Source organism: Lissotriton helveticus, chromosome 11 (assembly GCF_964261635.1).
Source record: "Lissotriton helveticus chromosome 11, aLisHel1.1, whole genome shotgun sequence".
Lineage (NCBI taxonomy): Eukaryota > Metazoa > Chordata > Amphibia > Caudata > Salamandridae > Lissotriton > Lissotriton helveticus.
The window spans coordinates 415,346,081-415,365,657 of NC_136072.1; the positions used below are offsets into that span (position 1 = coordinate 415,346,081).

Sequence of the window (19,577 nt, forward strand, 5' to 3'; positions counted from 1 at the left end):
AGAAGTCACTCAAAATGTGCCCTAATTTTTCTTTCTGCTGCACTAATCATACTTCCTACGGCAAAATGAACCCCCTCTTGTTCCTTTTTAAATTAAATGTTTTAAGAGTTACCACCTCCATTCCAATCAAGGTGGCTTCAGGTGTGCCATACGTTTGTCATAAGTAGGACTGTTAGCGCTCTAGTTGTTCTTTAAAACACTCTGGGAAGCTGCAGTAGATCACAAAGGAATCAACTGACAGTCTCTGCCCTTGTTGGATGTACATGTTTTACTGAGAATGTCAGACTTAATTTTCACATGACTGAGATAATGTGAATTTACAGAAAATATGCTCTCAGTTTAGCTTATAGATCACCTTCCAAACCTCTGTGGGAAAAGCATGAGAAAATAGTTTTCTCTCAAACATGATTCATGATCTCCCAGCAGAAGGCTTTTTCACATGGTAAAATTACCTTAGAACACACCATAATTCCTAAAATGAGCATGGTACCATCAACAAATGATTTATAATGTAACTAACGTCTTAAAACCTATTAACTGTAATGCTTTTTAATGAGGTGCTATGATGTATATTTGGCCAAAGATGGCTGCCAACACTTCTTGGATGAAGTGCTGACAGCCTATCAGATCTCACGATGAGATGTGTGGTTAGTCTCCGCCCAGATATATATATATTTTTTTCCTTTATTATCTAAAAAACTACTGAAGAGATTTACACCATTTAACAAAAAGGCACGACTCTGAACCAATTGCTACCTTTTTGCCAAATTTGGTGTAATTCCGTTCAGCAGTTCGGGCTGTAGCTGCGATTAAAGGTACCTATGGAAAATTGCATGGGGAAAACACGTTTTGGGACCCCCCTTTTTTCTCGGCCCCCGCTTCACGAATCACCGTGAAACTTTCAGGATAGGAGCGGACCGGCGCGCCTCACCATTTTTGAAAATGTGGCGAAGATTCATCAACCGGCACCAAAGTTAGTGCAAATAGAATGTTGCGGATTTCCTATGGAAAATAGGTCCTAACTATAACTACCTACTGGCGACTGCCAGTAGGAGAGAGATATATAGATATAGATAGAGATATATAGATATATATAGAGAGATATATAGATATAGATATAGATATAGAGATGGATAGAGAGAGAAAGAGAGAGATCTCAGTCAGAAATCTTTATTCAGCTATATTCCAAGACATAAAAGAATGCATCATACAAGAACTTCTGAATAGAACCATCATGACATTGATACACATTTAAAAAGACTCTTAGTATAAACATCACAAATCTAAATAGGACGATGTTTAAGTTAAAAATGATGATAGAGACAGAGGACAATCTTTATACATAATACTTAAAAGCAACAGTTTCAAACTTCATCGTCACCAGGAACATGAGCTCATTTTCCAACAATGTTCCGGAGTCGAACTGCAGAGGAGATGTATTTATGGACCATTGAACAGATAAATTCATCCTGTAAAAGCTGAAGATAATGCAGTGCAGCCTGACATTTCCTTAAAGTGGAGTTAAAAGACCACGCCTTGGGTTGATATAGAGTTTGCAAAAGGACAAATTGCAACGTGGTCTGCCTTGATTCTGAATCACATGGGCATGCATCCAATCTAGCGTCAGAGAATGCATTATGTGGGCATGAGACCAGTAAATGTGAAATTCCAACTCTAAACCGTATAAGATAATATAATTTAGAATGACTAAAATAGAAGGAAAGGTAAGGTTTGGTGCCTAAAGAGCAGAACAAGAGTGAATGCTCAGTGACCCTTTTTTCCCCGTCTCCTGCATCTCTTTTCAGATAAGAATTTGCCAGAAATTCTTTCTTCAGCTTGGCCCTTGACATTTTGAGAATGTTTCCTGGATTGTCAAGACAATCTGGCAATCCCAAGTTCCTCAATTGGGCTCTGATATAAGAGATCACTGTATTTTGTTTGCCCACTCTAGTTTTAAACAGTCTGTGATGACAGCACAATTCAGGACCGGTTCCTCTTTTGCCCAAATATTATACCACAATAAAAGAGCGATCTATTTATTTGTTTTACTGAAAAAATGGTTGAACCAATGTTATAAATAGCTGTTGAAATAAGGTAAAACGTTTTTTAAAAAACCCAAGCACTGAACAATACCACATAATATATATCCAGAGCACAGACTACACCATTCCATTGATATTATCTTCATGTGTTTTCTTTTTCTAGGTATTCTTGTTCTGAATAATATATGCACATTAACTCATGAGAAGGTTTTAAATGTAAGCACACAATGACAATGCCGCAAAAGAATGTGTTTATTGCAAAGTTCGAGTTACTTACCTTCGGTAAAGATGTATCTGGTAGAGACGATTCTAGCCGCAGATACCTTAACGTAGAATTATCCCCAGGCGTGAGACTGGATCCGGAAAAAATGTTGCCACAGCATACCTGCGCGCCATCACGCGACTCCGTCCAGGCGTCTTCCGCGTACGTGACGTCAGAGAGGTCACATAAGTCCCACCCCGGCGCGCCTACGTCAGTTTTCTTCGGAGAACTTTTCCGCGCCACAACGCAGAGCCAAAAGACAAAACTGTGGGAAAAGTGTGGGAAAAAGCAGAAACATTTGAATAAGGAATGGTGACGAACATCATCATAAGGAGCAGTACCAACACTGCAGTGCCCAAAGGCAGGGAAAAGAAGAAAGAACAGGGCGCAGTCCTGAGCAGTCACCCTGCCAGTACGGGGACAACCCCCCCTTGGAAACCAGAAACATATAGGAAAGTGTCATGACAACATGTAGCAGGACTACAACCCCAACCAATAACAATGAAGGGGAACCAGTCCAAGACAAACCAGGAACTACAAACCATCAAGACAGCCCCAACACAGGGTGTGACGACTCCCTAAGGAACAGAGGGCAGAGGCACAGCCACAAGACCACAACCTAGAGAATAGCAGAGGGCCCAGAACCCTAAGAAGGAAAGGGGGAGGGGCGAGAGAAAGGCAGGCCCCAGCCTGGAGCAACCAGAGCAGAAGGGGACAGAAGTACCTATAAACCCATCCTCCAAAGTGCCAAAGAGGAGGAGAGGAACAAAGAAACCGGACGAACCATCCTGTCAAGAGCGAAAGAAGCACTCACAGAAGACATAGCCAACCACCGGGAGGCGAGTGCAGAAGACAAAACCAAGGTCCTCGCAGAACGGAGAGGAAGGGTGGGCCGTGAAGGAATCTGCGGCTAGAATCAGCTCTACCAGATACATCATTACCGAAGGTAAGTAACTTGTACATCTGATAGACTACTCGCCACAGATTCCTTAACGTAGAATAGATACCCTAGCCATACCCACGGGGAAGGTGGGTCTGCGAGAGGACCCCACGGCCTGGACAGAACAGAACAGAACAGAGTGTCCCACAGGGGACGAATCCAACAGACAGGGTGAGGAGCCCTGTCCCCCCAGGCAAGGGGAACCCTATACTCGAAGGACCACCGACCCCAAGGGGGGTGGAGGAAGAATAAAAAGAGGTAGCCCATTCACACTCCGCAGAGGAAAAGGGCCAGGCAAGAGGAGGCCGAAGCATCCCACTCCCATACAATGGAACAGAACCTCCACCCAAGGCCAAGGCAAAGAAGAGAAGGAACGAGGAGAAGAAAAACCTCAAGACTCCAGGGAGACAAGGTAGAACATAGACACGCCCTTCCACCGGGAGCACACCCCATGAAGAGGGCAGCTGAGCCTACCACAGCCAGAAGTCAATGGACCAGACAGAACGGCGCCAACAGCAATAAGTAGGCAGAAGCAGAAAGAAGCACGGGGTCATCCAAGAACAACTGGCAGGCTACTCCCGAAAGAGGGAGGAACACAAAATTCCTTGCAGCCCTCAGGGGGGAGAGGCAGAACCAAACGTAGGGCTCGATGAAAGAAGTGGACAAGCAAGAATGGCCGACCCTCCATAGTGCCGAGAAGATACATTGGAACACTGCACCTGCAAGCATAGCCACAGGCAGAGAACCCACAGGACAATGCACTCAGGGCAAGCCAAACGCCAGGCGAAGACAGAGCAGGAAGGCGAAGGACAAGGACACACCTCAGGGAGGAGTCCACCCACTAGAAGAGAATTGCACCTGTAACTTACTGTAACCCCATGGAGAGCAGAGGGCCGAAGCTCCCAAGCACAGAATAAGCTATATAACAGCTACCACTACCCCACATAGGGTATGTTAAGTCTCAAGACCTGGGAACCCTCTTAGGAAGAAACTTCCGCAGCAGAGGACAACAGAAAAATCTGCTGGAAAAAACCCCGAAGAAGGCATGTCAAGCAGCCCAAGAGCAAAAAACAGAAGGCCTAATCTCAGGGCAAACTGGGTGTAGATCAGTGGTTCCCAAACTTTTGACTCCTGAGGACCCCTATTGAGTCACTATTGGAAGCCAAGGACCCCCAAACAATTTGTACGATTTAAATTTCAAAAATTAAAACAGTAGTTTGAAAAAAGTAAATACACACTTGTGCACCCCCAAACAAATACTCGAATCACTAAAGATTTTAATATTTTATATAGAAAGAATTATCAAAATCGAAATCTTTTAATGGGATGATTAGTGCTGCATCTCGGCAACTAACTTTTCAATATTTGGTTCTATTTCTCAGTATGAGGCTCCTGCCAGGCCCAGACTGGAAACCCAAAGCCACCCAGGCAAATGTCAGACCAGTCTCAGTACTAAGTGCAGTGAGTGAGCCTGGCCACTGCAAAGCAAACTTTGGGGGGGCTCTCTCACCAAGGAAATTTGGGAAAAAAATAGTGCATTCTGCAACACATTTGCCATTATATATTGAATTGAATTTGCTTTTAAAGCATAGTAAATGATGACCTTACTATGCACCAATACAACAATCTTTTTGGGGCTCTTTTGTGAATCCCTCACTATCACTCTTTCAGTGCCTCTTTTCTCTCAATACCCCCTCTGTCACATGTATTTCATTTGTTTTACAGCATCTCTCATACAAGTGTAGGGTTTCAGAGCACTTTACATCGCACACATACAGAGACGATGAATTGTACGTGTGTAAATCAGTGTATAGAAAATGTTGTTATATAAGGCAAAGGGGACTTCAAGGTGTAGGATTCACATGTCATCCATACTGGTGAGCATTTTTTGAGAGTGATTGGTGTGGAGAAGCACAAAATCTTGACACAGAATGTAACATAGGGGTTAGCTTTGACTTTAATTAGAACAGTTTAATTCAACCCAAACAAACCTTTTTGGCAAAATGAGGATTTTGAAAGACTGGGAAAAAAGTTAGCATACTAACTTGAACCATGCAGTTTGCATGCAGCTGTTTGATGGCAGGTCATAGCTTCAGGTGCTAGATTATTATTGTAACTCATAAACTGCACAATAACAAAAGAATCGCTGTGACAAAAGCAGTAACCCACTGAGCAATGCACATAAACTATTTTTGTTTTTTAAATGCATGGTACACATTCTTTGCAGCAGGCATATTAACCCTCTGTCCTACCTTAGATTAGTCAACCCTGCTACTGAACAAAACATACATCCCTCTCCAGCAGGTCCATTAATCACTGGATGTTATCTTGACACTTTTATAGTTGCCAGAAAACTACAGATTATTCAAGGAACTTTGAAGTGCTTTTAAAACTGTTGCTTGCGGACCCCCTGGGAATGTGTCATGGACCCCTGGGGGTCCGCGGACCACAGTTTGGGAAACACTGGTGTAGATAACCCAGAGCAAAAACACAGTCAACAAGCATTGGAAATGCAATAGGTCTCGCAGCATTAGAGTTAGTGCTTTTAGAATTGTTTATGGGTTTTTTTTTTAAATCTTTAGCATTTTTGTTTCCTGTAGGCAATGCTAAAGAATTACAAAGAAAAAAAGCCATAAACAAATCTAAAAGCTCTAACTCAAACGCAGGAACATTAACTAATTCTCCCACAGTCACAGTATACAGAAAGCCTGTGCGGTTTCCTTTTAGTATAATGACTCCACCTTCTGAGTTGTTTTCTGTGAGTAATGTTGAGAGGTCCCCTCTGAGGTCGTTACGGATAATAACGGCAGCTTTCGGCCCTGCGTGTTGCCTTCCCTGGACACTTAAGTAGCTGGCTATGAGATTGTTGGTAACCGAGCAAATGAAAGGCGTTTGTGCACAGCCCTGGGAGTTGTCACAAACACACCTCTCCTCCCCCCAGCCTACCTCTCCCGACACCACACCCCCTCACACCACCGTGTTGATATGCAGGTAGAGGAGAGAAGCACTGAAGTGAAGCTTTCCAAACTGGGCAAACTGGTTTTGACGGTCCCGGGACAGTGTCAGAGTGGGTAAAAGAGGAACAAGATGTGGCGTGGTGCAGCCTTGCTTCTGCAAGATTAAAAGAAGTCGCACAGGCAATGACTCGTAACGTTTTTGTCACGAAATGAACTAAACAAAATAGAAAATACATCTCAGTCGCTAGATTTAAAACACGGACTTCATGCAAGTATTTATTTATTTGATCGTTTTTTATAGCGCAAACTTGACGGGTATCAGAGCGCTTTATAAATTTGCAGAGAGCAGCACAGTGATAGAAACAAAGTCATATATGAAGAAGAAAAATACAGGATATAGCACTTAGCACCCATAGAAGAGAGGGTGCGATTTACAATGTTCAAGAGCAGAGGGGATAACTCAATAAAAGCCAAAAAACGTGTGTCTGGTCACAGAAAGCAAGCTAGACGCAGCTGGGACATCGGACTGCCGAAAGGCTTATTTTTTGTTGGGACTGTAGCTCCAGCAAGAGACTTACAATGACAGTCAAATGGTCGGGTTAGGCCCCTAATAAAGTGCCGTGGCCAGGGGAGGGGTTGAAGCAGCGCGAGGGGGCAGGGATGCGAGGAGGAAGTCCTGGGAGGGGGGAGCCTGGGCGGGGCCGCATCTCTACCAAGTTAGCCGAGGGGACTGGTGGGGGTGGAGAAGGGGGTTGCTGAGGCCAGAGTACGGAGAGCGATGCGGGGGTGATAGTTTGTTTGTTGGTTTTGGTAGCGCGGACTTTGCAGTGGGTTGGCGGGGCGCGTCTCGATGGGAGCATTAAGGATGCGTGAGGAGAAAATTATAGGTGAAGGAAGGCAACGTTGAGTTGCGTGAATGAATAGTGACAATGGTGAGCAGCAAAAATACATGAAGTAGCAATCGGTACATTATAGGAGGAAAAGTGATATGTGTGCAGGTTTCAGAAGCGTACAAAGTGCAGGTAGAGGTACAATACTGCAATAAATGGCAGACACTTCAGAACAAAAATAGTGTAAATGAAATGGGCACCGCAATAAATTAAAACTAGTCAGTCACAACACGGGTAAAGTGTGGGCTGTAGTATTTCGCAACAGATTCGGGGAATGGAATTCACGGAACGTGTCACACAAAGATGCGCGATTATAGTAGGCTGGGTTGTGACTCGTACGAGTGGTATTGTACAGGGTCTGCGTTCACTCGAACAGAAAGAACGCTGCGGTCTTAAAGGTCTGATGCCTCGTGGTAGAGGAACAGTGGGGTCTCCTCTCACTTAGTGAGGTCTTGAATGTGTTTTAAAGTGGGCGGCAGAGCTCTTTAAGACTACCAATTTTCGCAGAAATCTTGCAATCTCATAGTCCTGTTTCACCCGTTTCAGACGTCGAGAGTGTGAACATGTTTAGAAATAAGCCTCCGCGCTGAAAGTAGAAACAAGGTCACAGCAAGATTAAGGGATTTGTCCAAAATCACGGGATGTTCAGCCAACGCTAGGACTCAGCTAGCGGCAGGCAGGCAGGGGAGGAGGGGGGAGGAGAGTAGGGGAGGCACGGCCTAGCGGCCGTGCAATCAAGTAGTGAGGGGGCGGAGCTGGGGGAGGCTGTGGAAGAGAGTAGGCAAGGCGACACGGCGGGAGGGGGCGGAGCGGGTAAACAAAGACGGACATGCACGCGCCCGTGACTTTTAAGGTCAATGCGCATAAGCTTAATGCGCATGCGCATTGACCTTAAAAGTCACGGGCACTGCAAGGAATCGCCACGATTCCTTGCAGTGTGGATAAAGAGTGGATAACTCGCAATACTCTCGCCTTGCTCGATGCGCATGCGCATCGACAGGCGAGACCTAAAAAGGGGCCGGCCAGCAGCCAACAGAACCACAGTCCCAACAAGAGGACTTGAATGCACATAAAGCACACAGATCACTCAACTGGGGCGACTTGCCCCAACGAAACAACAACCCCCAAAAACCAGATCAACTCACAGGTCACTGAGGGGGGAGAGGAAGGAGGAGGAGGAGGAGGAGGCGGCCGAAGCCCCGCCAAGAACCTCAGGATGGCAGAGTCTGCAGGGGCATGGAACAACAGAGTGCCATCGAAGGGAAGATCCACCAGATATTCCCGAACATTTTCTGGGAACACACTGTCTCGAAGCCAAGCGAAGGACAACCAAAGAAGCCATGGCACGACTAAGCACCTTCGAGATGTCCAGAGTGGAGCGAAGAATAAACGCCGCCAGCTCTCGACCATCGAACGCATGATGCCGCAAATCAACACCAGCACCCTCCTGAGAAGTGGCAGACCCAATGGACACTGCCGAGTCCCCACAAGCAAGAAGTGGCCCTAGCTAAAACACCGAGTGTTAAGGGCCAGCAGAGCCGCACTGGTCGAAGCTAACATATTGCGCCCCCAAGAGTCCAGCCAGCGGGCCTCCCGTGATGGTGGAGTCAAAAGAGGCGGCAGGGAGGGAAAGGCAGTCTGCAAAAGGGGGCTTCAGGCAGAGGGGTGGAGAGAAAGACGCATTGGGTCCTGTGGTGCTGGAAGGTAGCGGTGCAGAAAGTGATGGGGCACCGGATCCCCCATGGCAGGACGTCCCCAAGTCCCCTCCAGAGAAGAAAGGAGCGAGCCCTCAAAAAGAAGCAGCAGCTCCCTACCACCAGAGCCCTGGTGGAGAACTTCCAAAAGATGATCCGCATGGAAATGGGCTGCCGGATCTCCCATGCGCAAAATCCCCACAGCCGTGGTAACAGCACGAGCGTTGGCTGCACCTGCCTCCGTAGGGCCCCCGCGGTGGGGAAAGCAGCTCCTCCGTAGGCGACGGCTGCAAGCTAAGGCGGCCATCCCCTAGGCTAATCGAAGTGTGGAAGGGCCAGGCCCGGAAAGGAGGAAGAGGGGCCGAGGAGTGGGGAACCTGTGGTTCCTCCGGCGAAAGCCGCTGCAACGGTGAGGAGCCGTCCTTTGATGATGTCTGAGCAAAAGCCACGACGCGGCAGCCAGTCTCCGGTGAGGACGGCACCAGCAGGCGCCGAACCTCCTGTGAAGCGGAAGCATCCGAAGACGAGTCCACAACCTGATGCCTGTCCGGTGCCATAGAGTTCGCAACCTGAGGCAGGACGTCATCGTCGTCCAACGCCAGGGGACGCCGGACAGGTCTCGGCCACATCACACGGCGCAGGAGACCGGGGCTGGGCCAGGGCCTGGTGTGGCTAAGGGACGGCGCCGACTCAACCTCCGACAAGAGCTGCCTGTGTGGAGGGACGAGAGGGACCCGGTGAGTGACAGAGTCCCCCGCCAGCCTCCACCCATGAGGGGGCGAGAGGGGCACACCGCCCCCCAGTGGCGCCAAGGCTGATTCGACCTCCGATGAGGCAGCCACCTGCGTGGAGGGGCCCGGGGAGGGACGCAGGGTCCCCCGCCACCCTCGACCTATGATGGGACGAGGTGGGTCCGCTGACCCCTGTGACGCCGCCAGTGCCAGCAGCCGCCGGTGCTGTCACCTCAGCCTCAGACATGGTCACCGCCTGTCCATAGGGCCGAGGGGGGCTCGGGCATGTGACCCCAGCCTCAGCAACCTACCGCAACACCACAGGGACTCCCGCAGGAGTTTGCGGCAAAGCAGAGGCGCTGTGGTCCGAAGGAGGGAACCCCGAAGGGACGCACCCTTACGGAACCACATCCTCCGAGCCAGTCGGCGCCAGCGACGCCACGGAGGGCCCCGCACACTGCAAGGGATCCGCTGACGTCCCAGGAGGGGAAGGAGGAGGTGGAGAAGCCAGCGAGGCCTGCAAAGCCGACGCATGTGTCTCCGTCTGGGCTCTCGACGCCCTTTCACCTGGAAACGGTGGCTAGGGGGACGACACACAGGCCGCATCACCCATGGAGAGCCCACGCCCCAACAGGCCGGAAACCCTCGGGGACAAACTGCGACACTTACCGACAGGTGAACGGTGCTCTTGTGGCTTAGGAGAAGGATGAGGACGACGACTTCGGAAACCTTCCGCCGAAGCTGATCGAGGCGACGCAGCCGATCGGGACATGCGAGCCGAGAGAAGTTTCATCCGGCACTCCCGTCACGTCTTCGGCTTCAACTGTTGGCACGCCTCGCAATCAGTGGAGCTGTAATCTGCCTCCAAACACCACATGCAAATGAGGTGAGGGTCTGTCGCAGACATCTGGCGTCCACAAAATGAGCGCATTTTAAAGCCTGAAGGCATCAGCACAGTGTTACCACAAACACACGCAAAAGTGAAGGGAAAGACCTAAACAGGCCCGGAGCATGAACCGGATGAACCTTTTGAACCTTTGCACAAGTGTCCCTTGAGACTGTTGTCTTTTAAAACGGTCATCCTGATTGCAATTACCTCGGCAAGGAAGGTAAGTGAGCTTCAAACTCTTAGTTCAAAGCCCCCATTCTTGACCATTCATCCTGTACGAATGGTACTCACGACCAGTGCTGCTTTTCTGCCTAAATTGGTAACTCCCTTCCATCTAGGGCAGTCCATTAAACTCCCTACCTTCTATCCTCCCCCTCACCCTTCCAAGGAGGAGGAGAAACTACACCACTTGGACCCGAAGAGGGCGGTGAGCTTCTACCTGGACAGAACCAGAGAGTTCAGAGTGGATGACCAGCTCTTTGTGGGTTTTGTTGGAGCCAGAAGAGGCAAGGCGGTGCACAAGCGCACGCTGTCCAGATGGATTGTCTTGTGTATCAAGATATGCTACTCTCTGGCGGGTAATGAACCTCCTAAAGGTTTAAGAGCTCATTCCACTAGAGCATGGTCTGCTAAATCTGCTTTGTCTAGGGGTGTACCTGTAGAGGACATTTGTAGGGCTGCGACTTGGGCTTCCCTCCACACTTTCGCAAAGCATTACTGCTTAGATTCCGAAGTGAGGAGGGACGGTCGCTTTGCGCGTTCTGTTCTCCAGGATTTTCTGGTATAGGAGAGTGTACACCCTCCTCCGGGAGTGGGGACTGCTGTGGGACTCTTCACAAGGTGAGGAATCCACTGGCAGATGTATCCATCAGAAGAACAAGTTACTTACCTTCGGTAACGCTTTTTCTGGTGGATACAGTATCTGCCTGTGGATTCCTCACTGACCCACCCGCCTCCCCGTTGTCCACTCTTCTATACCTGATTTAGTGTAATGTAAATATTTTATTGTCAAAGGAAATGTTATTATAATTTCTTTCCTGCATTGACTACACACCGTGTGTTATTTTGATTATTTGGTACTGTGTACATTGTGTGTATATCTACTGTTGTTGATCCGTCCGTGTGCCTCGAAGGCACGGAAAAAAGGGCGGAACTGATGTCATCACGCCGACGTGGGCCTATTATGGAGTCGGTGACGTCAGCGGAGCCGCGCGCTATGCCGTGCTTCTATGACATCGGCGCGATGCTACATATAGAATTTCCGAATGTTGCTGACGCAGGGGGATATTCACAAGGTGAGGAGTCCACAGGCAGATACTGTATCCACCAGAAAAAAACGAAGCTAAGTAACTGGTTCTTCAGGTTAAAAAAAACAGATTTTTCAGGACACTTCTCTCAGTCCCTATATCTTCCCATTTTCTTTGTTGGGAAGAGCTCGGACTGCCCTACTTAGTTCTCATTAAAGTCCGGCCCTCTTATTTATGGCTTGCCATTTTGAAAAATATGGGGGCTTCTCTGTCAAGAGAAATCATAATGACTTGTCTCCTATGACCAAGACCTTCAAATTCCTTGATTGGCCTTTGTTAAATCTGAATATTGCTAAATTGGCCTACAACAAGCCTTTACGGATCCAGCAACCTGTATCAATTTAAACAAAAAGCAGGTTCAACAAGCGCTGCTCAGCTATGAGCACTCTTGGAGGGTAACGGAAGTAGAAGGGGAATTTTATATTTCCATCAACCCCAGTTTCATCATTTCGCTCCACTCACTATCTATCTTTGGCGTGCACAGTGATGCTGGGAACCCTCCCTACTATTCCGCTTTAGAATCGACACAGCAAAATATCTATAGTTTCTCATTGGGTTTTAAAAGGAACCTTGATGCCAGCTTCTGCACTTGTGAAGAGAAGCCAAGCTAATCAATGTTGCATTTTATAGCCTTTTGTAGATTTTATGAAAGAATACAAGACTTTTTTTATCCTATTTTTGAAAAAAGAAGTATAATATTAGACAGTGTAAGTTAGTTTTCGAATTTTTACTACAAATGTCTGATGGTTATTTTGCACATTGGTTCCTTATTAGGTCTCGGCTAGCGTAGGCTGCGCACATGCGAAGTCTCGCTGGCGAGATTTAATGTCTCTGAGTAGCGAGGGTAAACCCCGCCCCTCTTCTCCATTGGCTGGCCTACTAAACAGCGGCCAGCCATTGGAGAAGAGGTCTCAGTGACGTCATTGTCTCGCTCTAAGCCCCGTCATTTTCGGATTGGGGGGCGTGTTTTTTTAGTTTCTTTCTCTCCTCTTTCCATTGGCTGGAATGTAAACAAGTCAAAAACACGCCCGTTGTTTACATTCTAGCCAATGGAGAAGAGGGGAGAAAGAAAAACACGTCCCCCCAGTCTGCAAAGGACGGGGCTTAGTGACAAATGGCGAGCGCTTGTTTATGTATTTAATCCAGGACTATTTCAACTGAAAAAAATATCAATGCTGTAATGGGAAAACAAACTATTGCCGAATGTATTTGCTTTGCTGGGAGGAATTTTGTATGGGGGAAAAAAGTAGGAAACCATCAACCTTGCTGAGAAACAACAGACTGAACCCTTCATCAATAAGGAAAGTAAAGTTGGTAAGTGTGCACCAACATATCACGATTAACACACACTTGATGTTTTCTTGTAAAAGTACACCCTGTTTCCAAAGAAAGTCTGACCAGAGCTTCCCAAATCGGGGGGGGCCTTCTAAGATGCACACAGGGGGCCGCGGCCGCCCCCTGCCTGACGTCGCTATGACGCTCTCAGGCTTCTCCAGGTGCGGCAGCGGATGTTGTCGCTGCTGCTGAGCAACAAGTAACGGGAGCCTAGGCCCGGGTTATCCCAAAGCCGAGAGAAGCTACAACCTCCTCGGCCACTGCAGGGCGAGGAGATGCCCCGGCTGAACATGCAGTCCCGGGGGACCCGGGCAAGCGCTGCCTGCAGCGCCACGAGGGGAGGCGGCCGGCAGCAGAAGGTGATCTGGGGATGGAGGGGGTCTGTGTTGTCCTCCGGCCTGAGGAAGGCGGCGTGGCTTTCAGTCTGTGGAAGATCCACGCGTCTCCCTGTGGTAGAGTGTCTCCTTCTGTGTCTTTCTGTTGCTGGGGGGAGGGGGGAAGCAGTTTAATCAGCAGGGACTTTAATTGGGAGCAAGAAACATGCCCGAAGGCGCTTGTTTACTAAAATTCCTGCCGCCTTACCCACACGCTTCTTGCTGCGCGTTGGAGTGAGGGTTTTCTGGGAAAGGATGCGGTGCAGATGTGCACAGAAGTTTTCCCTATGTGATGTCTCAGTACTACAGTGAAAGTCAATAGCAATGCTCAAATTATTAAGTTATCTTTGCCACTGTGCTTGTACTGACTGAAATGTGTGTGTAATACAGCAAGTCGTTCTGTATTACCCAGTTTCTGTGTTGCGGGCACAGTAAGGCGTGGAGGGTGCTCTGTGATACACAGTAGTTACTGCGGTGTACTTTATCACAGGTATGAAACTGTTAGAGGGATAGGTGTATGTCTACCGTAATGGAGTACGCCGTTACAGGGCAGATGTAAATCATGCAGAGTGTGCTCATCCATTGTGGTACAATATAGCAACGTTACAGTAAATATTGTAGTTTGCAGTGCATTAGCACACAGAATAATATTTATTATCCTATAGGCGTCAGTGCAGAATAGCGGCAGCCCAAGAGCACACTATGCTAGTATGAGACATAGTTTAACGCAAGGCAGTGTGAACGAATATAGCATTATAATTCTTCAAGGGATCAGTACTTCTTGGCCCTGACAGATCCCTCTAGATCCTAAGTGTGTTGATGAAAATAATATATAGCATGTCATGGTGCAGTTTGATAAAGCGCAGTATCACACAATGGTAATGGGAAAATCCTCATTGAACAGTAGTGTAACACAGGGCCTTCATTTAGCATGGAAGGCCGCCAATATAGAGGGGCGCAGGGAGCTGTGTGCATTAAGTTAATGCCAACAGCAGCACCCCGTAATCTTGCTTCAGCCTTGTCCATGTGTGCACATTTCTGTCTGATTTTCCAGTTTAAAGTGGTTCTAATCCCTCATTATCACACATGGGCACTGTCTGTTTTTACCATCCCAATACCCCCTTACCAGCTCTTCACCGTCTCGCCTCCTGCTAGCTCACACCAACAAAGTTATCATCAGTGCGATGCAGCTGAGCTGTCGGGGATTTAGGTGCGATGGAGCCAGTCCGGAGAAGTTTGTGCTCAGGGGCCAGTCACACCTCTGCCAGGGCCTGACCAGTGAAGGCAAAAGCCCCCATGCTGTCTCATTTAATTCACTAACACTAAGCATCAGCAAGGGTGCCACATTTCTCCCCGCCCAGGGCGCTAGCTTCACAAAGGCCTTCTCCGAGTGTATGTGCAATAGATCACGGGAGGATGTTAGGGCCCAGTGCAGATTGTTAACCTCTTGCTTGCTGTCAACCTTACGGCCTTACTCATTAATGTACGCAGGACTGAGCTAGTACAATGATATGCCATCCGCATGTTCACGTGACCGCCTTAAGACGTTTTTTCATTCCTGCCAACCGAGAGTCACGTGACATCCGCTCCAGGGAAGTTTGGCCCGATTCAAAAGGATGAGCTGTTTATGGGACAGGAAGACTTGTATCCACATGAGTAGGTAGAGGCCATACATGGGATTGTTGAGGCCTTCATGGATAGAGTAATTCAGAGCAAGGAAGAGGTGAAAAGGGTCAGCTCTCAGAGCAAAACAAAGCACTTAAGGTGTCTCCTCTGTCTTCCTTCTGAGAACAACGTAAGTGGTTTGATTGCCAGTCAGAAATCAGACAACCCTAGTGTTTATTATACAAGCGTGATCTGCTTTTTTTAAGAGAATTGTGACTTTGTTAAACATGGCCTTACTTAAAATTGCAAGAATGTGTGCCAAAGATCATACGTATTTGAAAAACAAATTTCATGCTTTACATCTGATACAAATGTTGCAGTGCAGAGTCACCCCTTTTTAGGTCTCGGCTAGCGTAGGCTGCGCACATGCGCAGTCTCGCTGGCGAGATTTAATGTCTGAGTAGTGAGGTTAAGCCCCGCCCCTCTTCTCCAATGGCTGGCCTCCTAAACGGCGGCCAGCCATTGGAGAAGAGGTCCCAGTGACGACATTCTCTCGATCTAAACCCCGTCCTTTTTGGATTTTTTTAGTTTGCTACCCCATCTCAATGGTGAATCATTTTCTAACTCCAAATTAAGAATGGTGAGTGCACAATGACAATGAAATTTAAGTGTGGCTTCTAGGCTGTGAAACACCATTCTGAGCCTATGAAAACAGTTTTCTCTCCGCTGCAAGTCAAACGAAATATTTCTTGCACAGATATGCTTAGAATTTACTATTTGCAGGCACTTTATGCAATATTTTCTTTTAAAATGATTGTCATTTTCTTTTCATAACAAGTATGTTTAAGAAAATTTGGGGGCAATTTACACCATTTACTATTTCCTAAGTGTAGAAATGTATTGCTAGCTATTTATGTTGTTCATAAACTCTTGAACTGAGGCAGCATGTAAAAAAACAAGAATAGAAATTGACCAAGTACAATGTAATTATAATGTAATCTGGTGGATAAGCCCCCTTAAAGTAGGGCACTATATAATCTGTCGATTCTTTTTTGAAAATCTTTGTGTGAACAAAATACTTTGGCATTTATGAGGGGGGAAAAAACGTTGATGGTTCATTTTGATATTCCGAAATAAGACAACATTCGCTAGATAGTGAGTTCCTTTGGAACTATCTTGTGCCTGTGTACTAGAAATGTGTCCGAAAGCAATTTAGGCTTGGGCTCCTTTTATTAAAGAATATTGCAAGTTAGAAAACACCCATTAGCAAATGTCAGAAGTGCTAAAAGGTGGGAACCTTAGTAGTTAGTTCATAATTTACATCTGCAGCTTCATGGTGTTAGAAATACACTGATTAGTATTCAGATTCACAATGTAAATGGTTTCTTGAAATGCTGCCACCTTATAGTCTTTTATTTTTATTCAGCAAGGTGAAGTGAGGTTAAAATGTTTGAAAGCACTGCAGAGCCTATACACTAACAGAGAACTGTTTCCTAAACTGGAACTTTTTACGAACCGATTCAAGGTAAGCTGAACAATATTATATTGAAATAATGTTAAGCTGTTTATTTTTAAGGTTATTTCAATAGTGCCAGGGAAACTAAAACTGGAATCTTTTTTGGTGCATTTGAAGTATGATAAAGTACACATCTTGAGTTTTTCTAGTCTGACCTCAGTATTAATGTTTTGTATGACATACTTTTCCCAGTTCTGCAGATAACTCCCAAAATGTAAAATTCAGAGAGGTTACATTTTGTTCATATGCACGGAAGAATCAGAAACCATGTGTTGGGTTTTTTTCCATTAAAAGAAATCACTAATTTATTATGTCTCGGGAAGACCGCCCATGTGCTGTCTCTAAGAGACTTTCCCCCCAATCTTTAGGCTTTAGCCTGCGCACAGGCTTGCCATTTGCTCGCTCCATTTTCACTCTCATATCCTCCGTTCCTATTTGTCGATTGCATGCATGAGTCTTGCCTCTTCTTGTGTTTAGCCATCCCCCAGGGCATGGACCAAATACTGGTATCCATCCACTGTTCCCATTGTAGGAACTATTTTTTTCGTTGTTTGAACACTTAAAATGAAAACTTGGGTTTTCAGGCCCTCTCCCATATCCTGTTCCTGTTTCCATAACCTCCCAAGTCCACTTCCCCTATATGTTCTTTTTTCCCCGAGCGGTTGAAGGTTCTTATCAACATGGGCAAGCCTTTCTATCAGAGCATGTGTTAATTTGATTTCCGTGGATGTGGGCTATACTCTGTCAATTGCTGACTTTTCTTGTGGATTCTGGATTTATTTATTGTTCCCTAGAGGCTCGTGGTTATCTCCCATAGTGTTGGTTAAGGGAGCAGGACGGAGTAATTTGAGCATTGGCTAGGTGGATTCCATTCCATTCCATTCACCATTCCCATCCGCCCTCCCATTCATCTCCCCCTAACTGATTGACAAAGCCAATAGCTCACCCATATGTCTGACCATATGTCTGACCTATTTGCTTTGCGAGACATGTTTTGCAGCGTGAATCTTTCTATCTAGTGGTTGGGTCCGAAATTGTAGTCTTTTATTCTTTCTTTTTTTTTTGTGGCCCAGGTGGGCGTCAACATACTACCATTTGGTGTCCTTCGTGACGTCTATCTGCTTCCTCTGGAAGCTCCCACCTTTGACTGCCATCTTCAGATTTTTTTTTCCGCCGTTGGGTTGGATCGTTGGCGAAGAGTTCCAGAGTTTTGGAAGAGGAATCAAGCAAAAACAAAGAAAATTTGACGAAGTGTCAAGTTTTCAACTATACCGGACTACAGATCAGTTATCCGGAGCGACGAGGAAGAAGTTTCAATGAACAAAACCTCGACATTTGACGGAGAATGCGTTCGCAGGGGGCTTCCTGAGCACAGGGATGGACAAAACACCGTTCAAGTTTTGCACCAAATGCCACCACATGTACGCCCAGAAGATGCCTCATCCAGTCTGCAGCCTCTGCCTGCCGCTCGACCACAGAAGCGAAGACTGCAACGCCTGCGTTTACACCCAAGACTCTCAGAGTGAGGGAGAGGCAAAGAAGGGCGAACCACAACATGCAGGGGCAGGGGCCATCGCTACGTGACTTGGGCCTCTCCAGTGGAGAAGACCAGATCGCCGAAGGACCGGAAGACTGCACAGTCGTCGAGGTCCATAAGAAGACGTTAAAGGAGGTAAGGGAGTCGTCGACCCCTAAACATCCAAGCGACACTTGAAAGAGTGAAGCAAAACCCCCAAGCGACACTCGAAGTGAAGCAAAGTCCTCGAAGGGAGCTCTGCCGCCGAAACACTCGACGAAAGCAACAGCCTCCAGGGACAGCCAACCGAGCGGATCCTTCGAAAAAGGCACCCAATCGGCGAAAACCCTCAAAGACGTCAAAGGTTGCCCTCGAGAAGGACACCTCGGCACCGAGGAAAGAAGTCGTCGACTGCCTCGAAGAGAAGCGCTCCAACCCTCGACGCCGAACATGCCGCCGAGATGGAGAGGAAGAAGAGGAAGCTCAAGGCCAAAATGGCGAGCATTCGACAGCGGAAAAAGGACTTCGACAAGGTGAGCCAATACACCATCCCACGGTCGAAGTCGAAAGGGACGACGAAGACTCGGAACCGCCCAAACCAGTCGAGGAACTGGGAGAAGACTACTATTTCGAGAGAGAAGGCGACGAAGATCTCCGATCCTACCGGGATTCGACGTCCTCGGAGGCACAAGACATGGAATGGCAAGATCTTGACGCCGAATCGCCAGTAGAAGGCGTAGACACTTGCCCTTTGAGGCCCTCGCCGCCAGACGACATAGGGATCTACAACATGGTTGTGCAGAAGGGAGTGAAAATGGAGTAGGAGAAGCCCAAGTCATGTTTCCTCCTGGAAACTCTACTGCCTCAACAGACTAGGACCCAATTCCTGCCCATACTCCCTAGTGTGCTGTACCAGGGACTAGAGGCCTTTAAGAAGTCAGCAGTATGCAAAGCTGTGACACCTAGAACAGAGAAGAAGTACAAAAATTCTTCAAAGGACCCTGCATACATTCGAGGGTCAGTGCCAGCTGACTCCATAATTGCAGCAACCGCTAGGAAGAGGGCTTATGTTCCCACAAATGCCGGACCACCTCCAGACAAGGCGAGTAGGAGGATGGGTCTCACAGAGAGAAAGGTGGAGAGAAATGCGGCAATACATTGGCGCATCGCAAATTCTAACGCCCTGATAAACAGGCACGCATACCAACACTGGGATGGAGTGGGGCAGCTCCTAAAGCATCTACCAGACTAGTACCAACAAAGGGCAGGTCACCTGGTAGAAGAAGGAACGAGCATGGCGAACACATGTCTGAAATCGGCATTAGATGCTGTAGAAACATAGAGCAGGCTAATGATGATAGGAGTGACTAGGAAAAGATTCAAGCCAGAGGTTCAAAGTAACATCTTAAATACACCCTTTAATGGAGAGCAACTGTTCGGTACACCAGTCGACAACAAGTTGACGGAGCTCAAAAAGGACAACGAAACAGCAAGGTCCATGGGAGTGTTGCAGTTCAGG

The 19,577-nt window shown here is 47.3% G+C and overlaps 1 protein-coding gene across 3 annotated transcripts in view; it reads left to right on the forward strand.

The window, feature by feature from the left end:
* STAG1 (STAG1 cohesin complex component) overlaps positions 1 to 19,577 on the forward strand; it is a 1,346,357-nt gene that overhangs the window by 724,154 nt on the left and 602,626 nt on the right. For all 3 annotated transcript variants that reach the window (XM_078665875.1, XM_078665876.1, XM_078665877.1), the window contains exon 11: positions 16,453 to 16,551. In XM_078665875.1, coding sequence (XP_078522001.1) covers positions 16,453 to 16,551 — 99 coding nt within the window. The remainder of the gene's footprint in view (positions 1 to 16,452; positions 16,552 to 19,577) is intronic.